General features: G+C 43.8%; 3 protein-coding genes across 5 annotated transcripts in view; 1 reads left to right on the top strand and 2 right to left on the bottom strand.

The window, feature by feature from the left end:
* The window catches only part of celsr1a (cadherin EGF LAG seven-pass G-type receptor 1a), a 98,270-nt gene extending 90,069 nt beyond the window's left edge, over window positions 1–8,201 (bottom strand). The window contains exon 1 of the mRNA XM_085436064.1: window positions 4,618–8,201. Within this exon, the coding sequence (XP_085292190.1) occupies window positions 4,618–8,158 (3,541 nt within the window). The 5' untranslated portion in view covers window positions 8,159–8,201. The remainder of the gene's footprint in view (window positions 1–4,617) is intronic.
* On the top strand, window positions 1,234–18,799 carry LOC146689842 (uncharacterized). Of its 3 annotated transcripts, none has more exons than XM_085436065.1 (7): window positions 1,234–1,400; window positions 16,409–16,586; window positions 16,663–16,844; window positions 16,980–17,110; window positions 17,228–17,376; window positions 17,454–17,543; window positions 17,672–18,799. In XM_085436065.1, the coding sequence occupies exons 1-7, from the start codon at window positions 1,362–1,364 to the stop codon at window positions 17,911–17,913; spliced, it is 1,011 nt and encodes a 336-aa protein (XP_085292191.1). In that variant the 5' UTR covers window positions 1,234–1,361; the 3' UTR covers window positions 17,914–18,799. The 3 variants fall into 3 exon arrangements, with proteins under 3 accessions (XP_085292191.1, XP_085292193.1, XP_085292192.1); XM_085436067.1 differs by having other exon boundaries at window positions 17,647–17,794; XM_085436066.1 differs by lacking the exon at window positions 1,234–1,400 and adding an exon at window positions 16,018–16,084.
* trmu (tRNA 5-methylaminomethyl-2-thiouridylate methyltransferase) lies at window positions 9,863–15,958 on the bottom strand. Its single transcript, XM_085437334.1, has 11 exons — window positions 15,784–15,958; window positions 15,437–15,602; window positions 14,308–14,414; window positions 14,085–14,207; window positions 13,799–13,971; window positions 13,666–13,719; window positions 13,475–13,541; window positions 13,074–13,174; window positions 11,372–11,516; window positions 11,195–11,277; window positions 9,863–11,101 (listed from the first exon to the last, which is right to left on the bottom strand). Exons 1-11 carry the CDS (start codon window positions 15,863–15,865, stop codon window positions 10,952–10,954), a joined length of 1,251 nt encoding a protein of 416 aa, XP_085293460.1. The 5' UTR covers window positions 15,866–15,958; the 3' UTR covers window positions 9,863–10,951.
* Window positions 18,800–18,918: the final 119 nt, after the last annotated feature.

Genomic DNA, 18,918 nt, shown 5'->3' on the forward strand with positions numbered 1-18,918 from the left:
CAGAATACATTATTTTACTTGGCCTGAATTTAGAGCACACTCAAAGCTGAAGTTCCTGTCTTATGGCAGAAATCGAATTATGCATATTATAAAAGGGGAAAGCACAGAAAGTGGTGGGGGTCGTACAGGGACGAGAACAGAAATGTTACAAAGCTCTGCTATGCAACTCTTCCAACAGGATTAGGAGCCAAACCCATTGCAGGGAGGCTTGGCAAAAGCCCCATGGGGAAAAGATGGGGAAGCAAAAGGAGGCGGGAGGTGGAGGGAGGAGTGGGGTGAATGCATGCGTGTAGCATCATGCCGTCTCAGCTTGAGTGGAAAAAGATGATTTTGCATAAATCATTCCTAATTGTTTAAGTGATGGCGTGCTTTGCTGCATCAATGAGTTATATGGCACAACTCCTCCTATAGCCTGTTATTGCATGCTTTAACAATTATAAACCTTGCCCGAGATATAGTTTCCCTGGAAAAAGGGAAAAAAAACAGGCAATGCGTTTTGTATATATGATGAATGGGAGCTACAGAGATGAATAAGCTAGCAGCTAACATTATTGATCTGCCCAGTCCTAAAAAGGAACATGCACCAGCTTTATTGCTATTGACATTTGCCTTTCCTATGTGCACTGTGTTCACAGTGGTTAATGAAACAGACTTACTTCAATCACATGTAAGATTTCTACTGAGGTCAAACATTAATTAAGATATGTATAAAGTCCCGTTGCACCAACACTTAAAGGAACATGTGTAAACTCTCACCAGTACAGATCAGCAGACTGCTTTCAAGTGATTTCTGTTTTTTTTAGCGCTCCCAATTGAAGTGCATAAATTGCAACCACTGCAGGACAAACAAATCTGGCTGCCGTTCATCTGTAGTGAGTGTAGCCTGACAGCCCACTGTGAGGCTGCATATGACAGGTATCCATGTTTATTTACACCTGGCCATCCCATCACAAGGGCTGGCCAGGTGAGTTGAGGATATCCTGAACTTTTCTGTGATAAAGTGTTGCTGTATTTTCTGCTGTTAGCCTCTGTTAGTGAAACATCCTTTGAAGTGGATCTAACATCGCTAAACTCCAACAAGTAGTGAATAAACTTGCATACAGTGTGAGAATGTAAACAACTCTTTATCAGAGGAAAAGGTAACATTAGCTGGCATGATGTTAGCTAACAACCAGCTGTTGCTGTTTAGCCAGCTCGTTGTCAGCTGTCCGGAGGATCACATGTCTAATCTGCTGACAATAAGTAATTGTGACAGTATCAAGAATAAATAAGTATATTTATTCAAGTTTTTTGTGTCTTACAGCTCTGTCTTAAGTTCAGGAGATAAGGCCTGAGGTGAGGAGGAAGAGGATGAGGTGAAAATGAAAGAGCAACGGTGGATAAGGCAAGATGACAAGGAGGTGGAGAAAGGCATAATGACACGAAGAAAACATACATGTACAAGTGTTAAATGTCATATATAGTTTGAAAGAGGTAACTTCAAGCTGCGTCTCGAGACACGTACATAAAATGTGATTAGGTTAAATAGCGATGTCTATCTCGCCACTGCATTCAAGATGGCAGGGCAACGTGGCGGAAGATGTAATTATACACTAATCTATGTATATTTGTCAAGAAAATGTTTTTTGTCTATTAAAGAACCTAAAAAATTGACTTACTGTACAGTTAAGAACATCAATTATTATTCAGACTGCAAACTTCATGACAAAAGACAATCTTGGCCTTTAGTTTTTCAATTCTGGCCACCAACCAGCATGGTTTGCTTGGTTTTACAGCCGTGAGTGGAACAAAAGAAAGCTGGCTGACCAGTTTCATTTACAGTAAAACTCAAATAGTTTCTGCTGTACCCACTCACAAACCTGTCACTGTCAGGACTTTGGTGCACCAAATGTTTACATATAATCTTACATATAGCAGAAAAAAAACAAAGAGTAGGTACATTACACTCAAATAAAGTACAGCTATGTCTTTGTGCTCATCATAAAATGACAGATACTCATCTTTCAGAAAACAGAGAAACCCCAAAGGTTTAAAGTGAAATTTGACAAGCTAAGATAAGAGCTCTTACAACCGGAACACACAGCCCACAGCTGTGGAGCAGAGCTACCACACACACACACACACACGCACACACACACACACACACACTGAGGGAGACTGAGGACAGATGGAACAGTGTTGTGGCTAGCAAAGTGTGTTAAGTGAGTGTATCTCGGTAGAGTTATCAGAGCATTCTTGTGTTTCAGCAGAGAGCTCGGGAAACATTCTCAGGCCTCCTGTTTGCCAGAAGAAAAGCACCTGTGCATGACTTACACAGGTTTTAGAAGGAACTTTGATTAGTAGCATAAGAAGAGTGACAGCTTTCAACCTTTCCCTCTCTAAATGAGACAGTGCTCACTTCAATACATCAATAAGTGGTCTTATGTTCTGCTGATGGGGCTTGTTTAAATGAAAATAATACGGTGTCATCACTCTCATTGTCAGATGTATAACTAGTCACAACCTATTCAAATGATATGTGGAAAAGGTACGCACACCCACAGAAAGACCCAGTATGAACTGGGCCTGATGAAAGGGATACAAAGAGGTCTGCCAACAATTAGACTGGATCCATACGTATACACTGTATAGCAATATGATTTGGTTCTGGTCCTGAACTGGAATTTGGACCTAATTTAGATTTGCGACAAAGAAGAGGTCAAAAAATAACTACACAAAGAGGGGGAAAAAGCCAGAGGGAACCTAATTTAAGACGGACTGAAACACAGCTGGTGTACTGACTCACAGTACTTGTTAACTTGCTGATAGCCTAAAATTCCCCAAAGGCTTTCCTCTCCAGAAAGCCCAAAGGTCAAAAGGCCAAGCCATCAGCAGTAATGGTTGCTTAACACTTGACATCACGAAAAGAAGGGAAAAAAAACAGGGGGTTGGAGCTCTTCAGTGTAAGTGTGCACATCTGTTTAATTGTGCATGAACGTGTGCGTACTTATATTTATGTGTTTGGGCGCACAAGGCCACAACTAATTAAGAAGACTGCCTGCCCCCCCCCCCCCCCCCCCCCGCTTAAGGGACCATCAAGAGGTCACTGTAGTCAAGGATACAGCAAGACCCGTCAGCTGTCAATGACAAGCATGAAAGCAGAGACAGCGAATGAGGGCTATACAGCCTGTAACCTGCTGAGCCGCTGGGGTCTCAGATGCTCCGCAGGTTGACTACAACAGCAATAAAGCACTTAGAAAAGGACAGTCAGCCTTTTGTCTGAGACAAAGACAAAGGCACAAGTCCTCCAGCAATGAAAGGTCTTCTTGTGAAAGCCTTGCACTGCCCTGTGAACCATGACATGGAGGTCTAGCTCGATTCCAGCTGCATTATCACACCAATGTTTCTGTCAGAATACAGAGAGGAGATTGCAAGACCAATATGGCTAACTGACAAAAAGACACACATTTTCTCACATGTAATTTCATCTTAAATACTTTTACCAGTCACAATGATCTACAGTGCAAAAAGCTAGACTGATGGACTGGGAATTCAGATTCCCCTGTTGTACCCTGGATCATAGCAGCTCATCTGCATTCTACCAACAAGTGCATATGTTAGGAGACATGACAGAGTAACAAAAAAAAGCTGGGAGAGCTCAACAGATCAAGCTGTGTTATGCTGTTTGCCCATTTTGGGGGGTTTAAAGTGCTCTGGTTGATCAAGCAGAGAAAGCATGAGAGTGAGAAAAGAATAAGAAAGGCAAAGAGAGAGAGACAGCAGAGAGGTTTTGCAGCTACTGACAGGTAACAGGAGAGCTAGAGAAATACATTTATTCTTCTTGATTAATAGCTAAGTGTGAACCTCTGTATCTGCTCATCTGTGCTGTAGAAGGTATCCTCTGACTTTGGGTGTGAATGTCCAAATGTTTGCATTTGTCTAATCTTTAACTTTAAAGAATAAAGTGTGCTTCTGTCTTGGAGAAAAAGAAGCTCAGTGCAAATTCTTTCTACATGACTTAGCAGGGTTTGGATCTAAGCCTTCAGATCCAACCCCCCACCACAGAAACGTATCCAAACTTCTCTTTCATTCAAAAATCGATGTGTGAAAAACATGCGCAAAGCACGAAAAACTACAAAAAGAAAAACTTCATCCACCCCCCACTCCCTCCTGCAGTGAACCTGCACATTCATCCCATGCACTTTAAAGAGTGCTAGCATGGACAAACTCCAAACAGTGAGAAAAGGAAATCAGCAGCCTTCATATATCTGCACTACATGCATGAGTGCGCGCCGGCTTTTTCACCAAAACCCACATAACTGCAACAACAAAGCCACTGAGCTATGAGGGTGCCCTGTGAACGGCACCTTTTTATTACCTCTACCCACCACTTGCAGACAATACATTTATCAGCAATTACGTAAAGCAGCACAACCGGATGCTGCACAGAGCCTGCAGCAAACACTTCACTGATCATACAGTCAACAGTGCAGCTGTCTCTATTCATGAGAAAATTCTACACTGACTCCAAAGTGTGGTGATGAATCACATATTGGGGGAAATTTCCATCTTTAACACATTTTATGAAACTGACAGGAAAAGTGGGATTTTCTCAGAAAAACATGGTTGACTGCTTACCTGAAACAGAAATAGTCATGGGTGCTTCCAGAGCCCTGTCATTGTCCAAATCCCTGCTCAACCTCAGATCCCCAGTTTCTTCATTCAACAGCAGCAGACTTAGCTCATTTCCAGACTCAAACTTGTAGCGCAGTTTATCCGACACATCCGGGTCATGAGCCGGAACCTTTCCTATTATTCCAGATGGAAAACTGTTGGACTTGTTGGTGACATAGTTATTAAAGAGAATCTCAAAGTTGTGCAGCACTGGTTCGTTGTCATTCATGTCTACTAGGCGGATGTGCACAGTAGCACGGCTCACTAGCGGTGCTGATGTGGCCTGAACGACTATGACATACTCAGTTTTGGTCTCATAATCCAAGTCTGTGAGTGCAGTGAGGTCTCCATTGAAAATATCCAGCTGGAACACTTCTGGAATATTTCCTTCTACGATCTGATACATGATCTGAGCATTAGTGCCATCATCGGGGTCTGTGGCAGTGATCTGGGCCACGACTGATCCCACTGGGCTGTTCTCTTGCACGTCAATAAAAAGCTCATCCTTCTCAAACACTGGAGCATTGTCATTTATGTCTTGGACTACAATATGAATAGAAACAGCAGCTTTCAGAGGCGGAACACCTTTATCCACGGCAAAAGCCTTCAGGTTATAAACATGAACGTTTTCCCGGTCCAGCTTGCGAGCGGTTCTGACGATGCCAGAGTGAGGCTCTACGTGAAAATCCCCGTCACCGTCATCCCCACCTTGAAATGTATAGGTCACCCTGCCGTTTGATCCACTATCTCTGTCTGAAGCAGAGATCTGGAGCACACTAGTGTAGACAGGTGCATCCTCAAGAACACTCCCCTGGTAGATGTCTCTGAGAAAATGAGGAGCATTATCATTGGCATCACTGATGATGATCTCTACATAAGTGATGTCAGATTTCTGGGGGATGCCATTGTCTTTGGCAGTGATGGCTAAAGTGTAGGAGGCCTGATCCTCATAGTCAAGCTCCATTTTGGTTACGATGGCACCTGTATCTGGGTCAATTTCGAACTGAGGAACATTGTCTTCCATTACGTATGTGATACGAGCATTTTCCCCCGTGTCTTCATCTGTCGCACTGATCACTATCACAGTGCTGCCCACTGGTTTGTCTTCACTGATAGACACGTGGTAGCTGGCGCTTTGGAAGACAGGCCGGTGTGTGTTGGCATCGGTGACATTGATGAACACTTGGGCGGTATCGTAAAGTGTTCCATCACTGGCGGTGACTGTCAGGACATACTGGCGTTCCAGCTTGTAGTCCAGGGGAAGGGCTAAGGTGATGAGGCCACCGCCACTCTGGCTAGTGATGGCAAAGCGGTTCCTGGTGTTGCCGCTGGAGATCTGATACGTCACCATGCTGTTAACATCCCTGTCCACAGCGGTCACTGTCAGCACACTGCTGCCGACCACAGCATCTTCGTTGATCTTCAGTGAGTAGGTCTTCTCTGAGAATGTGGGTGTGTTGTCGTTCACATCCAGCACTGTGACGCTGACACTGGCAGAGGAGGACCTCACAGGTGTCCCGTGATCTCTCGCCTCCACGCCAAAGGTGTAAAATTCAATTTCCTCCCTGTCGAGCGGCTCACTAACTGTAATCCAGCCTGTGCTGTTGTTGATGGTGAACGGAAAACCTGGCGTGGTGTCGGTAATGCGGTATTCCAGGAGAGAATTTTTCCCTGAATCGGCATCAATGGCTTGAATGTGGATGACAGAGTAACCAACGGCCACATTTTCCAGCACTGTAGCCTGGAAAGGTGTGCTGACAAACATGGGTGTGTTGTCATTGACGTCCACCACTTGCACCACCACCATCCCTGTGCTGTTTATCAGCGGAGGCCTGCCTCCATCCTGAGCCTTAATCCTTAAATTATACTCCCGAATCATTTCATAGTCAAGAGGATTGATGACATCAATGACACCAGTGGGGGAGTGAATGTAGAACTGCCCTTTAACGTTGCCACTTATGATGCTGTAGTGAACTTTGGCATTGTTTCCCTCATCTCTGTCCGTCGCCTCCACCTGGATCACTTTGGTGTTGACTGGCACGTTCTCTGGGACCTGCACCACGTACCTCTTTTCAGTGAACTGTGGGTAGTTGTCATTTTCGTCTTCCACAGTGATGTAAACTGTGGCGGTGGCACTGCGGGGACTTGGCTCCTTCCCCTGATCGTTGGCTTCGACGATCAGTTGGTACTGGGACCGGGTCTCCCTGTCAGGCCGCTCTCTGATCCTCACCAGGCCGCTCCGGGGGTCAATTTCAAACACAGAGTTGACTTCGTCTGCGTTCACAATTTTATAGATCATGTCGGCGTTGGAGGGAGCATCACCGTCAGTGGCCCGGACTGTCTTAACTTCAAAGCCCACTTCTACGTTTTCTCGGATGCTGACTCGATATTCATTTTGCTCAAACACAGGGGTGTGGTCGTTGGTGTCACTTACAGTGACAGTGAGGTAAGAAGTGGCAGATCTTTTGGGGGTGCCATTGTCCGTCACAGTAACTTTGAACACATGGGTGTCTTTGACTTCTCTGTCCAGAGCCTGGATAGTTGTTATGCTTCCAGTCTGTGAGTCTATGTAGAAAAAGTCATCAGACCTTTTATCAAACAAGGCTTCCATGCTGTACTCCAGCCTCCCCGCTTCTCCATCATCTGGGTCATTTGCTTTTAGGGTGATAACTCGCGTCCCAGCGGGCTCATTCTCACGCACAGACACCTGATAGTTGGGAAGTTGAAACTGGGGAGATGAATTAACCTGCCGCTTTCCCCTTCTGATCAGCACAACAGACTGTCTGTGGATGGTTTCTGACGGGCTTTGGTGTTGTTTGCGCGCTTTAACGAGCGTCAAATGAAGCTGCACAGAGAGCCCGCTGCCCGGAGAGCTGTGCAGCGCGCAGTGAAGCTTCTCCTCCGACTGTCCACTGTGTTTAAGACACAAGTCACTAGCCAGGAATAAATCTCCGTGCCTGATCACCCCGACAACGTTTCTTCCTACACACTCAGTATCCAAAAAGGCAGTGTTTTGCGTGAAAGAGGGTAAAAGTTTTGTTACATTCAAAAGTAGAATACCTGCAGGTAAGCAGGAAGTTGCCTCCAGTTTTGAAAGGTGTTTTATTTGAATGTCTGGCTCACCTGACGCTTTCTTTCTCTTGTATTTAATAAAACAGTCCTGGCCGTGAACGAACACATTAAAATGCGTCAGGATAACGTCTCCGGACGCGGAGGAGACAGTTCTGAAATAAACAGGCGCAGGATTCCTGGGTGTGCGCGCACACTGAACTTTGTGGGACAGGCGGATAACACCGTCGAGCCTCCCAACTTGGAAACAACTCTGAATGAAGTTGGGAGATAAAGTCCTGTCAAGTTTATAAGTCCACCCAGGGCCGAGCGACAGGTTGGCCAAAAGGCTCCCGGGCTGTGAACTCTCCGAAAGGTGCATCTCCAAACATCCCGCGAGCGGCGGCACGGTGAACAGAACCCAAACCCAAACCCAGCAACACATCGGCGGCTCCATGCTTGTAAACCTGCCGAATCCCGTTCAACTTCACCGAAACTCCTCCGCAAAAAAAAGTAAAGAAAAGCATTAAGTCTCCCTCTCCCAGCACCGCGTCTTACTTTTCTCCCGCATGGTGAAGTAATTCTCAACGTGGAAAAAGACGCTGGGTATCCATAGTATCAGTGTGTCCAGGCGCGTCACGGCTGCGTAAACACACACTGAGTTTAAAATGAGTACAAAATGGCTCCGCGGCTCTCCTCCTCCTCCACCTCCTCCTCCTCTCTCCTCCTCAGAGACTTATTACCATAAACCTGCTGTGTTCCCCCTCTGGGACGCTTTCGGGTGGGGTGGTGGCGAGGAGGCTTTCTTTTTTTTTTTCTCATGGAGATTTAGGAAGTGCCGCTGTCCGGGTGACCAATACGCACAGGCGCATTGTTATTACAATAGGACGAGATGTGGGTAAAATTCCTGCTGCGCGTTTAAGTGTCGCTCCCTCTTCAACTTCTGTGTGCTGAAGCGTTCTGAGCTGTGATGGTACAATTAAAACAGACCTGAGGCTCAGTGAAGGAAGACTGAAAATGTCATCATCACAGCTTTAACCAGCTCCTACTCATCTATGGAGGGGAGAAAGTTGAACAGTTATTTATATGTCACATCAATGTAGTAAATATTAGACACAGGGAACTGTGGACTGCACCACAAAACTACAGGAATGTCGCAGAGGATCTCACTTCCTTCACCCGTGCAGTTTACTTGTGTGCGTCATGGTCAGAGATGAGTGTTTTTTCTTCATTTGTAATACATCAACAACAATATAATAATAATAATAATAGGTAAAATCAGACAGCGTTTCAGGCATCTAAGTTTGTATGATTTTAGAACTTTATGTTCATTCAAACACATTTCCTCACGTTTCATTTTGTTTTGCCTCAACAAAACGATTTTTTTTAATTTAAAGTTTAAGCTGACAAAAAAATGACTTTTCTATTCTGGAAAAAACTCCCACAACAACGATTATATGCTGCACTTTAACGTGTATCACGAGGCAATGCCGTTACTCTCGGGATTCGTTAACTCCAGAATAACAGTTGACGTTAGTCTTGTACAACAGCGCCCCTACGAGGACCAGCAGCTTTACAACAGTTGGCCCACAGCTGCCGTATCCACTGATGAACTTCCTTATGCACACCTTGCTGGTGCCGGGTTGGACCCGTTTTTACCTGCACAACTTCCTTAACTTTCCGTTGCACAGATTCAGCAAAGTCCTGGAAACATTCCTGAGATATTTGAGTCTGTGTCAACTTGACAGCATTACAACTTCGATCCCTCGCTGCTCCAGTCTGCATGCCAATCAGTTGCTTTCCAATGAAGTGTGAATGTTAGACAGCATGTCGCAAAGAGTGCTTGTGTGTAAAATTCTCCAGTAGAGTAGAAGTGCTCTAAAAACCAGCACATGTACTCTATGGCACCAACAACCGTGTCATTTTAAGAGTCACTTAAATCACCTTTTTGTTCAAATGCTCAGTTTGAACATCGGCAGGTCATCTCGACCATGTCTACATGTCTGATTGGCTGATTAGACATTTGTGTTACAAGCAAAAGAAAAAGAAAAAAAAAAGGTGTGCCTAACAAAATGACCATTATGTACATAAACTCAATTTTGCCCAAGAAAAATCACGACTCTGGACAGAACATGATATGGCACATTTAAACACAGGCGTGTGCAGGGAAAGCAAATGTCACTCTTCGCATTTATTTATTTGTTTAAGTCCATTTTTCAAATGTACACTTTGTACAGAGTTCGTTCTCCTGCGCCCGAAGAAAGCACTGCTGTTTTTTAAAAAACATTAACCTGGCATTTAAAATACAATACAGCATTAGAAATCATCTTTCTTGTAATTTACAACTACTGAAATAAATGGCACAACCGATGGATAAAAACATCCAATACTCTCACATTTCCTTTCTCTCCTATCAGGCATTTTTTTAGGTCATAATTTAACCACCGTCAAATCCACAACAGAATAAACTTGGATCATAGAAGTTGTGAAACATACAAAAATAATTTTTTAGTAGCCTTCAAAGTTTTTAGCTGGTCTGAAAAAAAAAAAAAAACTAACCTGAGAAGCCTTAAAACTTTTAAGACAAACTACATAAACTCTTATTACACCAATAAAGTAGAACAAGCCAAGAGTCAACCAGATCTGCCCACAAGGTAGTGTCCTCTGAGGAAACGTGAGCATTCTGACAGTCCAGCAGAACTTCACAAATCTTCACCCAGGTCTCCCAGTAAAGAGAAAGCAGAGCTTTCAGACCACAAAAAAAGAAGCACCGTCTACAGTTCAGAAAATGCTCTGCTTAACAATGTGAGCTCATTTTTTGTTTCTGCTTTTATGAAAACACACAGTGCACTGTAGAAATGCACAAACCTACTCGTTTACACAATTTCAATTAAATAATTGCATTTCACGAGTGCATCTTTGTCCTCGTAGTGAAGCTAACAACAAGCAGTACCTGGAAGTTATCTCTGTAGTGTTGGTACAGATCTTGGACGGAAAGATTATATTAGGTTAAAAACAGTAGAGATCTACTTATGTAAAAAACAAAAAAAACAAACCATAAACAAAACACTGCTGTTTCCTGGAGCCTTTAAAAAGCCAATCAACCCTCTGCTGCCTCCCTGAGCATCTGCCCTGTGTCACTAAAGCCGGTCCAACCATCTCTTGGACTGGCTTATGTTCCTCACAGGGTGCTCGCAGCTCATGTGCTGCACACAGTGCATTTCCCCCACAGCCGGACTGTGAGCTCCTCTCAGCTGTCTGGTTCAGGGGTCGACTGCTCTTTGCGCTGAAAGGCTGCTACCATCCGCTCGCGGCCCTTCTGCAGCGTGAATTCGCTTGGCCCAAGCTGGGTGATCTTCCCACTGCCCAAACACTCGTCCCCTTTGTAGAGCACGGCAAACTGTGGAAGGAAAACAAGAACACTCCGATAACACAAAGAAGCCACACATGTAGTGTGATGTTAAAGAACAGTCCTGAACATGTTAGCCGCTACCTGTCCAGGTGTCAGAGCTCTGACTGGCTGGGAGAGCAAAATCCACAAAGAGCCGTCCATGTTCAGAGTTACTGTGCAGGGAACTGGAACGCACAGTTGAAGCTGTGTTTAATGTTTGAGCCGATTTTCAGTCGGCATTAATAATCTTCTCGCAGGCACTGATAACACAGAACTCACCGAGCGGCATCTGGTGGATGAAGCGGAAGTGACAATCCATCATTTGGGTCCTGGCTAGTTCGGGGGACGGGTCTTCTGTTACCCAGTGGAAACGCTCCGTTCGCACGGTGTCGCGGAAAAGAGCTGGGTGATTGGTTGTCGGAGCCTGAGCCACAAGAGGTGTAACAAATCAAGTACCCGATTAAAAATGGTCACGAATTGCAACACGTTGCTCAAGAAACACCTAAGATGAATACGCTGCCTCCTACAGGGAGTTACAGGTATTACCATCCTCCGTTTCATTTTACAAACTTGGTTTTTGAATCTACAAGTCTATGGGCTCAAAATGTGGTCATAAATATTTTGTACTTGTAAATTGGTTTTGTACTTGTAAAAAAGATTTGTATGTGTAAAAAAAATTTGTACGTGCGTAAAAAAGATTTGTGTGTGGACTTAGCCAAAAAAAACCCTGCAAGTTACAACTACGAATTTTGACCCTATTTTTCTTCCTTTCATCTGATTGGTGAATGTCATGTCAATCACAAATGTAACAATCCAATCAGAGAACAGATGGCTTTGGCTGTCGGAGGGGCGCTTTTTTTGAACTGCAGGTCTTTGAAGGGAATAAATACCCTTTTACATGCCAACCCAGCGTTTTCCTTCATCACCACGAAGGAAAACAGTCTGTGGTCGTCCGAGTTTGATGATTTTTGTGTCACAGGTCTACGTGTTTAATACAGGACCTTCCACAGCCTTTTCAACAGCGCTGCGGACACGGGGGGGGGGGCAGTGTTTTGGAAATGACAGTCTTCATTACAAAGCTTTCTTCGTTATGAATTAGCATACATGTTTTTATTGAACATTTGAAGAACTAGCAAAAAAACCAGAAACTCTTGTAGTTCACATAAAGTCAGCGATAAAAACGACAAGGAGCAGGTGCATCTAGTATAGGTAGAGCTGCTGCAAAAACCCACAGAGCTCAGCAGCCAGCGTAACAAATTCTGGATCCTTTGCTTTTAGTCAGCAATTAGCATTAGCAGCGTATCCTGCATCCGATGTGAAAGGACTTTTATGCTGCGCGCTGTGACTCACAGCAATGGTCCTGGGTCAGCCCTGACTTTGTGTTAAACTAATCTTAAAGTAATAATGGTATTTCTAACCACTGATATACCACAACTTTATCCTTTCAACAGCTGCTGAAAGTAAGGGGACCTAACTGCTATCGGATATTTATATAGAAATTACCCTTCAAGGACCTGCAGTTCAAAAAAGTGCCCCTCCGACAGCCAAACCCATCTGTTCTCTGATTGGATTGTTACATTTGTGATTGACATGACATTCACCAATCAGATGAAAGGAAGAAAAATAGGGTCAAAATCCGTACTTGTAACTTGCAGGGTTTTTTTTGGCTAAGTCCACACACAAACCTTTTTTACACACACACAAATCTTTTTTACGCACGCACAAATCTTTTTTACACACACAAATCTTTTCTACGCATGCACAAATTTTTTTTTACACATACAAATCTTTTTTACAAGTACAAAACCGATTTACAAGTACAAAATATTTATGACCACATTTTGAGCCCATACAAGTCGACACATTCATGAACATTAAAACTGGAGAAAAAAAAAAAATCGCTCCTAATTGTAAGGGAACATCAGGAGAATGTTAAGATGGATGCGTTGACATTTGATAACTTAAACACAGATGTTCTCACCACAAACACATCTCCAGTAACGATGTCTTTGTCCACCACGAACCAGGCGTCTCTCTGCCCGCCTATCCTTGCCCTTTGGCCCAGTGTCAGTGTGAACCAACCTGTATGGACAGAAACACATAAGAATATGAGAAAAGAAGGGACAAACAGGTGTCTGATAGTTTTATACATGCGCATATGGACCAAAACAACCTCTGTAACCTTTAACATGTGACTGCATGGGAAATAATTTGACTTTGAAGTCAGCCTCATGTGGCCATTTGAGGAACTGCATATTTCAGCACTTCAGACGTTGCTTTGTTTTTAGCTCCAGAGAATGCTGCCTGACTATAATACATTTTAGTCAGGTGTACAGTAGTGGCACACTTTTATTTTTTTTAAAAAGATGTTCACAAACACACCTTTGTGGGTTCCCATTACAGTTCCATCCTCAATGGAGACAAAGTTCCCAGGTTTGGGGTCCAGATACTGAAAATAGAAACAAAGCAGCTGAAGATCAAAATGATCTGAGGTCATCTTAAAAAGAGATGGAAGGTTTTGTCATAAATCCTATGAAAATGAGATACTTTTGCCATGTGAAATAAATACTTGCCTCCAAGATGAAGTTTTCAAAGTTTCTCTCTCCAATAAAGCAGATACCCATGCTCTGAAACGACACACCAGTCAATTTAAATCCTGTGTTCCTCTCCTCTCTCCTTATTAAAGTCTGTAATATATTTGAGCACCTCTTTCTTCTTCAGCACGTGGTGAAACCCGGCCTCAGCAGCCATCTTTTTCACAAATTCTTTGGTGAGTCCAGCGAGCGGGAACATGGTTTGTCGTAAGGCTTGTTGTGGGATCTGACTGAGAAAGAAAGTCTGGTCCTTGAGGAGATCCGCCCCTTTGTACAGCTTCACAGCTGGTGATGGGAACGCAAGAAAAAAAGACAAACTTCACTCGCAGAAACAAAAATAGTGGAAATTAGTGTAAAAATCAGAGATATAAGAGGTATAAAGGGAAAGTCACACTTACGATTTCGAATTTCAAATCGATCTCTGAACAGTGTGGTGGGCGGAGCTGTGTGAGCCTGTTCGAAAACTTCGTCATCTTCCTGTGATGTCCTGGCATAGTGGCCTGTTGCCATGGCATCAGCACCTACAGGAAACAATGTGTCTCTTGGAGTGTGTCTGAGACTTAAGTGATCATATTTTATATTTCAACCAATAAGCATGAGAATGAAAATAAAACAGCGTACCCAGGGTGTCGATGGCATATTTGTGGAAGTGGTTAAATTTGATGTGCTTGTTGCATAGTATGTCTGGGTTTGGTGTTCTTCCCCTCTCATATTCCTTCAACAGATTACTGCAAACCAGACAGAGAGAAACTGCATTCAGTGCTCAACACTGGATAAAAAAACAAGTAAAAAATTTGAGAGATTCCACATTCTGATCCTAGTTTTTGTTCTAAATCTCATTGAAGTCAATATCAATTTTAAATGTAAATCAGAACATTTTTCCTTATCAGGAATCCTGGAAGCTCGCCTCATATTGCACTTTTTAAGCTCTTCCAGCATGCACACAGTTGTTGCACATCTGCAAGCCACTTTGCAACCAGCCTCCAACTGAGCTCCTACTTTTTAATGCTGCATATGAACATTGTAGATAGCATGTTGGTTTGATAGTTAGTGCTGTTGCCTCACAGCAGGAAGGTAATGGGTTCAAATCCACTGACCAGCTGGGGAGGAAGCCAGGGAATCTGGAGTGAACCCACATAGGATCTATGTTGCGTCTGCATGTTCTCCTCGTGCCTGCATGGGTTCTCTTTGGGTACTCCGACTTCCTCCCACATTTCACAGGCACACTTTAGGTTAACTGGTGATTCTTAATTGGTCGTAGGTGTGAATGGTTGTCTGTCTGCCTGGATGACCTGCCCAGGGTGTAACCTTCCTTTTGCCTTATGACAATTGGGACAGGTGGAACAAAACAGGGAATAGATGTAGCCCTCTCTTCTGTGCTTACTGCCACCTACAGCTTTCCATGTATGTACACAGAAGGGCAGGAAGCCCACACAACAGAAGCATCCAAATATGACTTACTGCACACAGAAATACCTTTGTGTATCGTGGTCCAAATGACCTGCAACTGTCTTTTTAGCAGCTCTTTAAACTAGTATGTTTAGAAACGATATGCTGAAAATCCCTTTGGAGCATTTTCACAAAAACGGCATTTCTCAAATTTCATTGGAGATGGCGGCATCTGTAATGGATAAAGTATGTTGAACACAGCGCCGACAGGACGATATACAGAGGAGGTGGAAAGGGGATGGAGGCAGATGATAAGCTGCTGTGAGCCCTAAAGGCAGCAGACAGAAGAAGACAGAAATACCTGAAAACTTCATGCCAGTACTCTTTGACATAGGAGACTTGATGAAAGGGGACATCCAGGCTCTGGCACACTCTGTATGCGTCCTCACAGTCCTTCTCTGTGGTGCAGACCCCCTTCTCATCCAGAGAATCCCAGTTCTTCATAAAAACTCCAGTCACGTTGTAGCCTTCAAACAACACGCAATCACAATGAGACTCACAGCTTTACTTTGGTTTTTCTGACTTTATTTGATTGATTGATTGATTTCTTTGATTCGTATACGGCGGCTTCACCCGTCTGGCTAACCTTTCCCCATCACAAAGCCAGTACAGGTGTGCTTCAGTGTTTCCACTGCCAGCTTTTCTCACCTCGTCTCTTCAGCAGTAACGCTGCGACGGAGCTGTCAACGCCGCCGGACATGGCGCACACCACGTGCTTTATCAAAGCCATGTTTTCATATTACTGCAGTCTGTCTTTGAACACTTTCTCGCTCACGAAGCTAGAATATTTCACCCAGCTGCTCCACAGAAGCCGCCATGTTTGCGGTCCACTCAGCAATAACGTTCGACTTGAAACGCATTTTATGCCGGAACCATCGAGCTGCAGAGGAGGGAGACGAAAAAGTTGTAACACTAAACTTCAAGGAGCTGAGTGAAAACAAATAATAAGGTCTGTGTAAAAAATACCGAACAGAATAAATATACATTTTTGGTTTCGTTTAAAGGCGAAACATAGTTGTTTTATATATAATTTAACTTTCACGTTTTTTCCTAATAAATCAGAGGCTCCGAACTGCTTACAAATTAAATCAACTCAATTCTTTACATTTTCCGATTATTAAAGCGGTGAACTCATGGTTGAGAGCTACATATTTTAAATTAATCCTACAGTAACTGCAAAAATATATTAATAAATTAATGAGTGTCTTTTATACGTTTATGTAAAACTAAACTACTGGGTGTGATGATGTTTCTCTGTTTCTGACCCACCCAGATGTGTGAGGTGTCTGCAGACCCTGTCACCCTGGACATGCTAAAAGAAGCGAGAGAGACGGTGAAGAGCAGCCCTCTGGGTGTCATCAACACCCCCATGATCGCCTGGAGGCAGACCACCCTGCCTCTCAGCATTGACTGCAACATCCACATCAAACTGGAAAACATGCAGAGAACTGGTTGGTGAAACCCACTTTGTTTGGCTTCCCTGACACTTTGCTGCAGGTTTATTGACTTCCTGTTTTTGAATGACAGGGTCTTTTAAGATCAGAGGAGTAGCCAATCAGTTTGCCAGGAGACCGGCGGGTGGCCGTTTTGTCACCATGTCTGCTGGAAACTACGGCAAGTCGTTTGCATATGCCTCAAAACACTTTGGGTCAAAGGGCAAAGTGGTGATGCCTGAAACCGCCCCAGAGAACAAGTCCATCTTTATACAGGTCAGAGGTTGTTTGTGGCACAGTTAAGCAAAAGACAAAAGCCTTGAAAGTTAAATACAGACAAATAAATTACTTCCTAATAAGTGTGAATTTATTACTTTGTCATTTTCATGGAGTGGTTATTCTTGTCCTCAGAGTTTAGGGGTGGAGGTGGAGCGAGCTCCTACATCCTGTCTGATAAATGTGGTGAACCGTTGTGTTCAGGAGGACAACATGACCTTCCTGCACTCCTTCGATGACCTGGATCTAATTGCAGGGCATGCCAGGTACAATCAGGGCTGGATGCTAGTGCATAAGAGTGCTTCTATCTTCGTGTTTTATTGGTAACAATTACATTTCTAATATCTCTGTCTTTTATTAATTACGTGTGCACATGCATTTAGTCTTGGTATGGAGGTGCTGGAAGTGATGCCGGAGCCTGATGTGGTGGTGGTGTGCTGCGGTGGAGGTGGGCTGCTGGCTGGAGTAGCTGCTGCCATCAAACTGTCAGGTTGCAGTAAAACCAAGATCTACGGCGTGGAGCCAGAAGGAGGTAAAAAGTCACCGACAAACTGATGTTTAGCTTGTTTTTGTGTGCAGAAACTTTAAGTGTGTTTCTGCTTAACGCAGCTTGCACAATGTACAAAAGCTTAATTGAGAAGAAGCCAGTAGAAATGGACAGCAAGAGCATCGCGTCAGGTCTTGCACCACCTTTCGCAGGTAGTTTTTGTCAAATTTCTCTCCAGCATATCTGGGTTGTATGTGAACTGTTTTTTTTTTTTTTAATTCCTTGACTTTCTGTTTGCAATACATGAGAAAATAGAAGAGTTTTCTTGCGCCATCACCAGGCAGGCTGCCCTATCAGCTGTGCCAACGTTACGTGGAGGGGATCATCCTCGTTAGCGATGAGGAGATCGAGGCTGCCGTGTCCACGCTCTACAGATCCGGGCTGGTAGTGGAGCCATCAGGCTCTGCTGCTTTTGCTGCCATCGTTAACAACAAGATCCCAGAGCTGGAGGGCAAGGATGTTGTGTGCATCCTCACCGGAGGGAATATCGGAAAAGCCGAGCTTGTGAACTTTCAGGACTGACAAACTACAAATCTGTGACTTCTTACAAATCCGTGCCAGTAACTCTCTCAGATAACAATTTAGAATAAACATTGCTAATACCCATGTTTTTACTGCTGTCGTAATTCTGCGTCTTTCTGGTATGTTTTTTATATTCTTAAAAGTCTGACAGTGTGAGAGAGTGTGCCGATCAGAATGTGTAGGTAAGTGCTTGACTCTGATTGCTGATTGGGAATGACAGCAACTCAGCCATGAAGTGGTATACCACATAACATCACAGAGCGAGGACAGCATATGTTGATGCGCATGGTGTGCAAAGACCACCACCTTCCTGCAGACCTCCAAACTTCATGGAATAGGTTTCCATGGCTGAGCAGCTGCATCCCAGCCATGGGCGATCGTGGCTCAACATTGTGGGAACTGTTTGCAGATGCCCCCTTTCTGTTCCACCAGGACCAGTGCACAAAGCAAGGTCCATAAACACATGAGAGAGTTTGGTGTGGAAGAACCTCAACCTGATAGAACACCTTTGGGATGAATTAGAGCAGAGACTGCGAGCCAGGTCCTCTCGTCCAACATCACTGTCTGACCTCACAACTGTGCTTCTGGAAGAATGGTCAAAAATTCCCATAAATCCCTCCTAAACCTTTCCACAAAGTTTGGAGCCTCTCGGAGCAGTGTAGCTTATTGTGTTATATACTGTTACATTTCAAATACTGTGATTCTCATTAACACTTTGTTAATGAATAGTAATTACTTTGTACTTTGCAGTAAAATGCCAATTGATGATTATAATGCAATGCTCTGTAATCTATAAGCATCTGAATGGTTATGATAGTTTCTGATCCTCCTTCACTACGTCCATGAATCTTCTCTGAGGTCTTCCTCTTTTCCTCGTGCCCGGCAGCTCCACATTCAACATTCTTTATTAAATATTTCTATTATTATCATCAACAGACGTAAAAAGTGCAATTTTGTCAAACCTAACTCCAAACTTTTTAAAACAAACAGCAGATTTATTATTCA

The sequence above is a fragment of the Copadichromis virginalis genome, linkage group LG17 (assembly GCF_057382275.1).
Source record: "Copadichromis virginalis isolate Kocher_CV1m ecotype Utaka linkage group LG17, C_Virginalis_male_GT1.1, whole genome shotgun sequence".
NCBI lineage: Eukaryota > Metazoa > Chordata > Actinopteri > Cichliformes > Cichlidae > Copadichromis > Copadichromis virginalis.

Coding starts and splice junctions, on each gene's coding strand:
- trmu (XM_085437334.1), bottom strand. CDS start 15,865: ATGGCTTTGATAAAGCACGTGGTGTGCGCCATGTCCGGCGGCGTTGAC. Junction 13,542..13,665: donor TTGAAAACTTCATCTTGGAG/GCAAGTATTTAT, acceptor TTCTATTTTCAG/TATCTGGACCCCAAACCTGG. Junction 11,102..11,194: donor GAGCTCTGACACCTGGACAG/GTAGCGGCTAAC, acceptor TTCCTTCCACAG/TTTGCCGTGCTCTACAAAGG.
- LOC146689842 (XM_085436065.1), top strand. CDS start 1,362: ATGAAAGAGCAACGGTGGATAAGGCAAGATGACAAGGAG. Junction 16,845..16,979: donor ACAAGTCCATCTTTATACAG/GTCAGAGGTTGT, acceptor TCTTGTCCTCAG/AGTTTAGGGGTGGAGGTGGA. Junction 17,111..17,227: donor CTAATTGCAGGGCATGCCAG/GTACAATCAGGG, acceptor ACATGCATTTAG/TCTTGGTATGGAGGTGCTGG.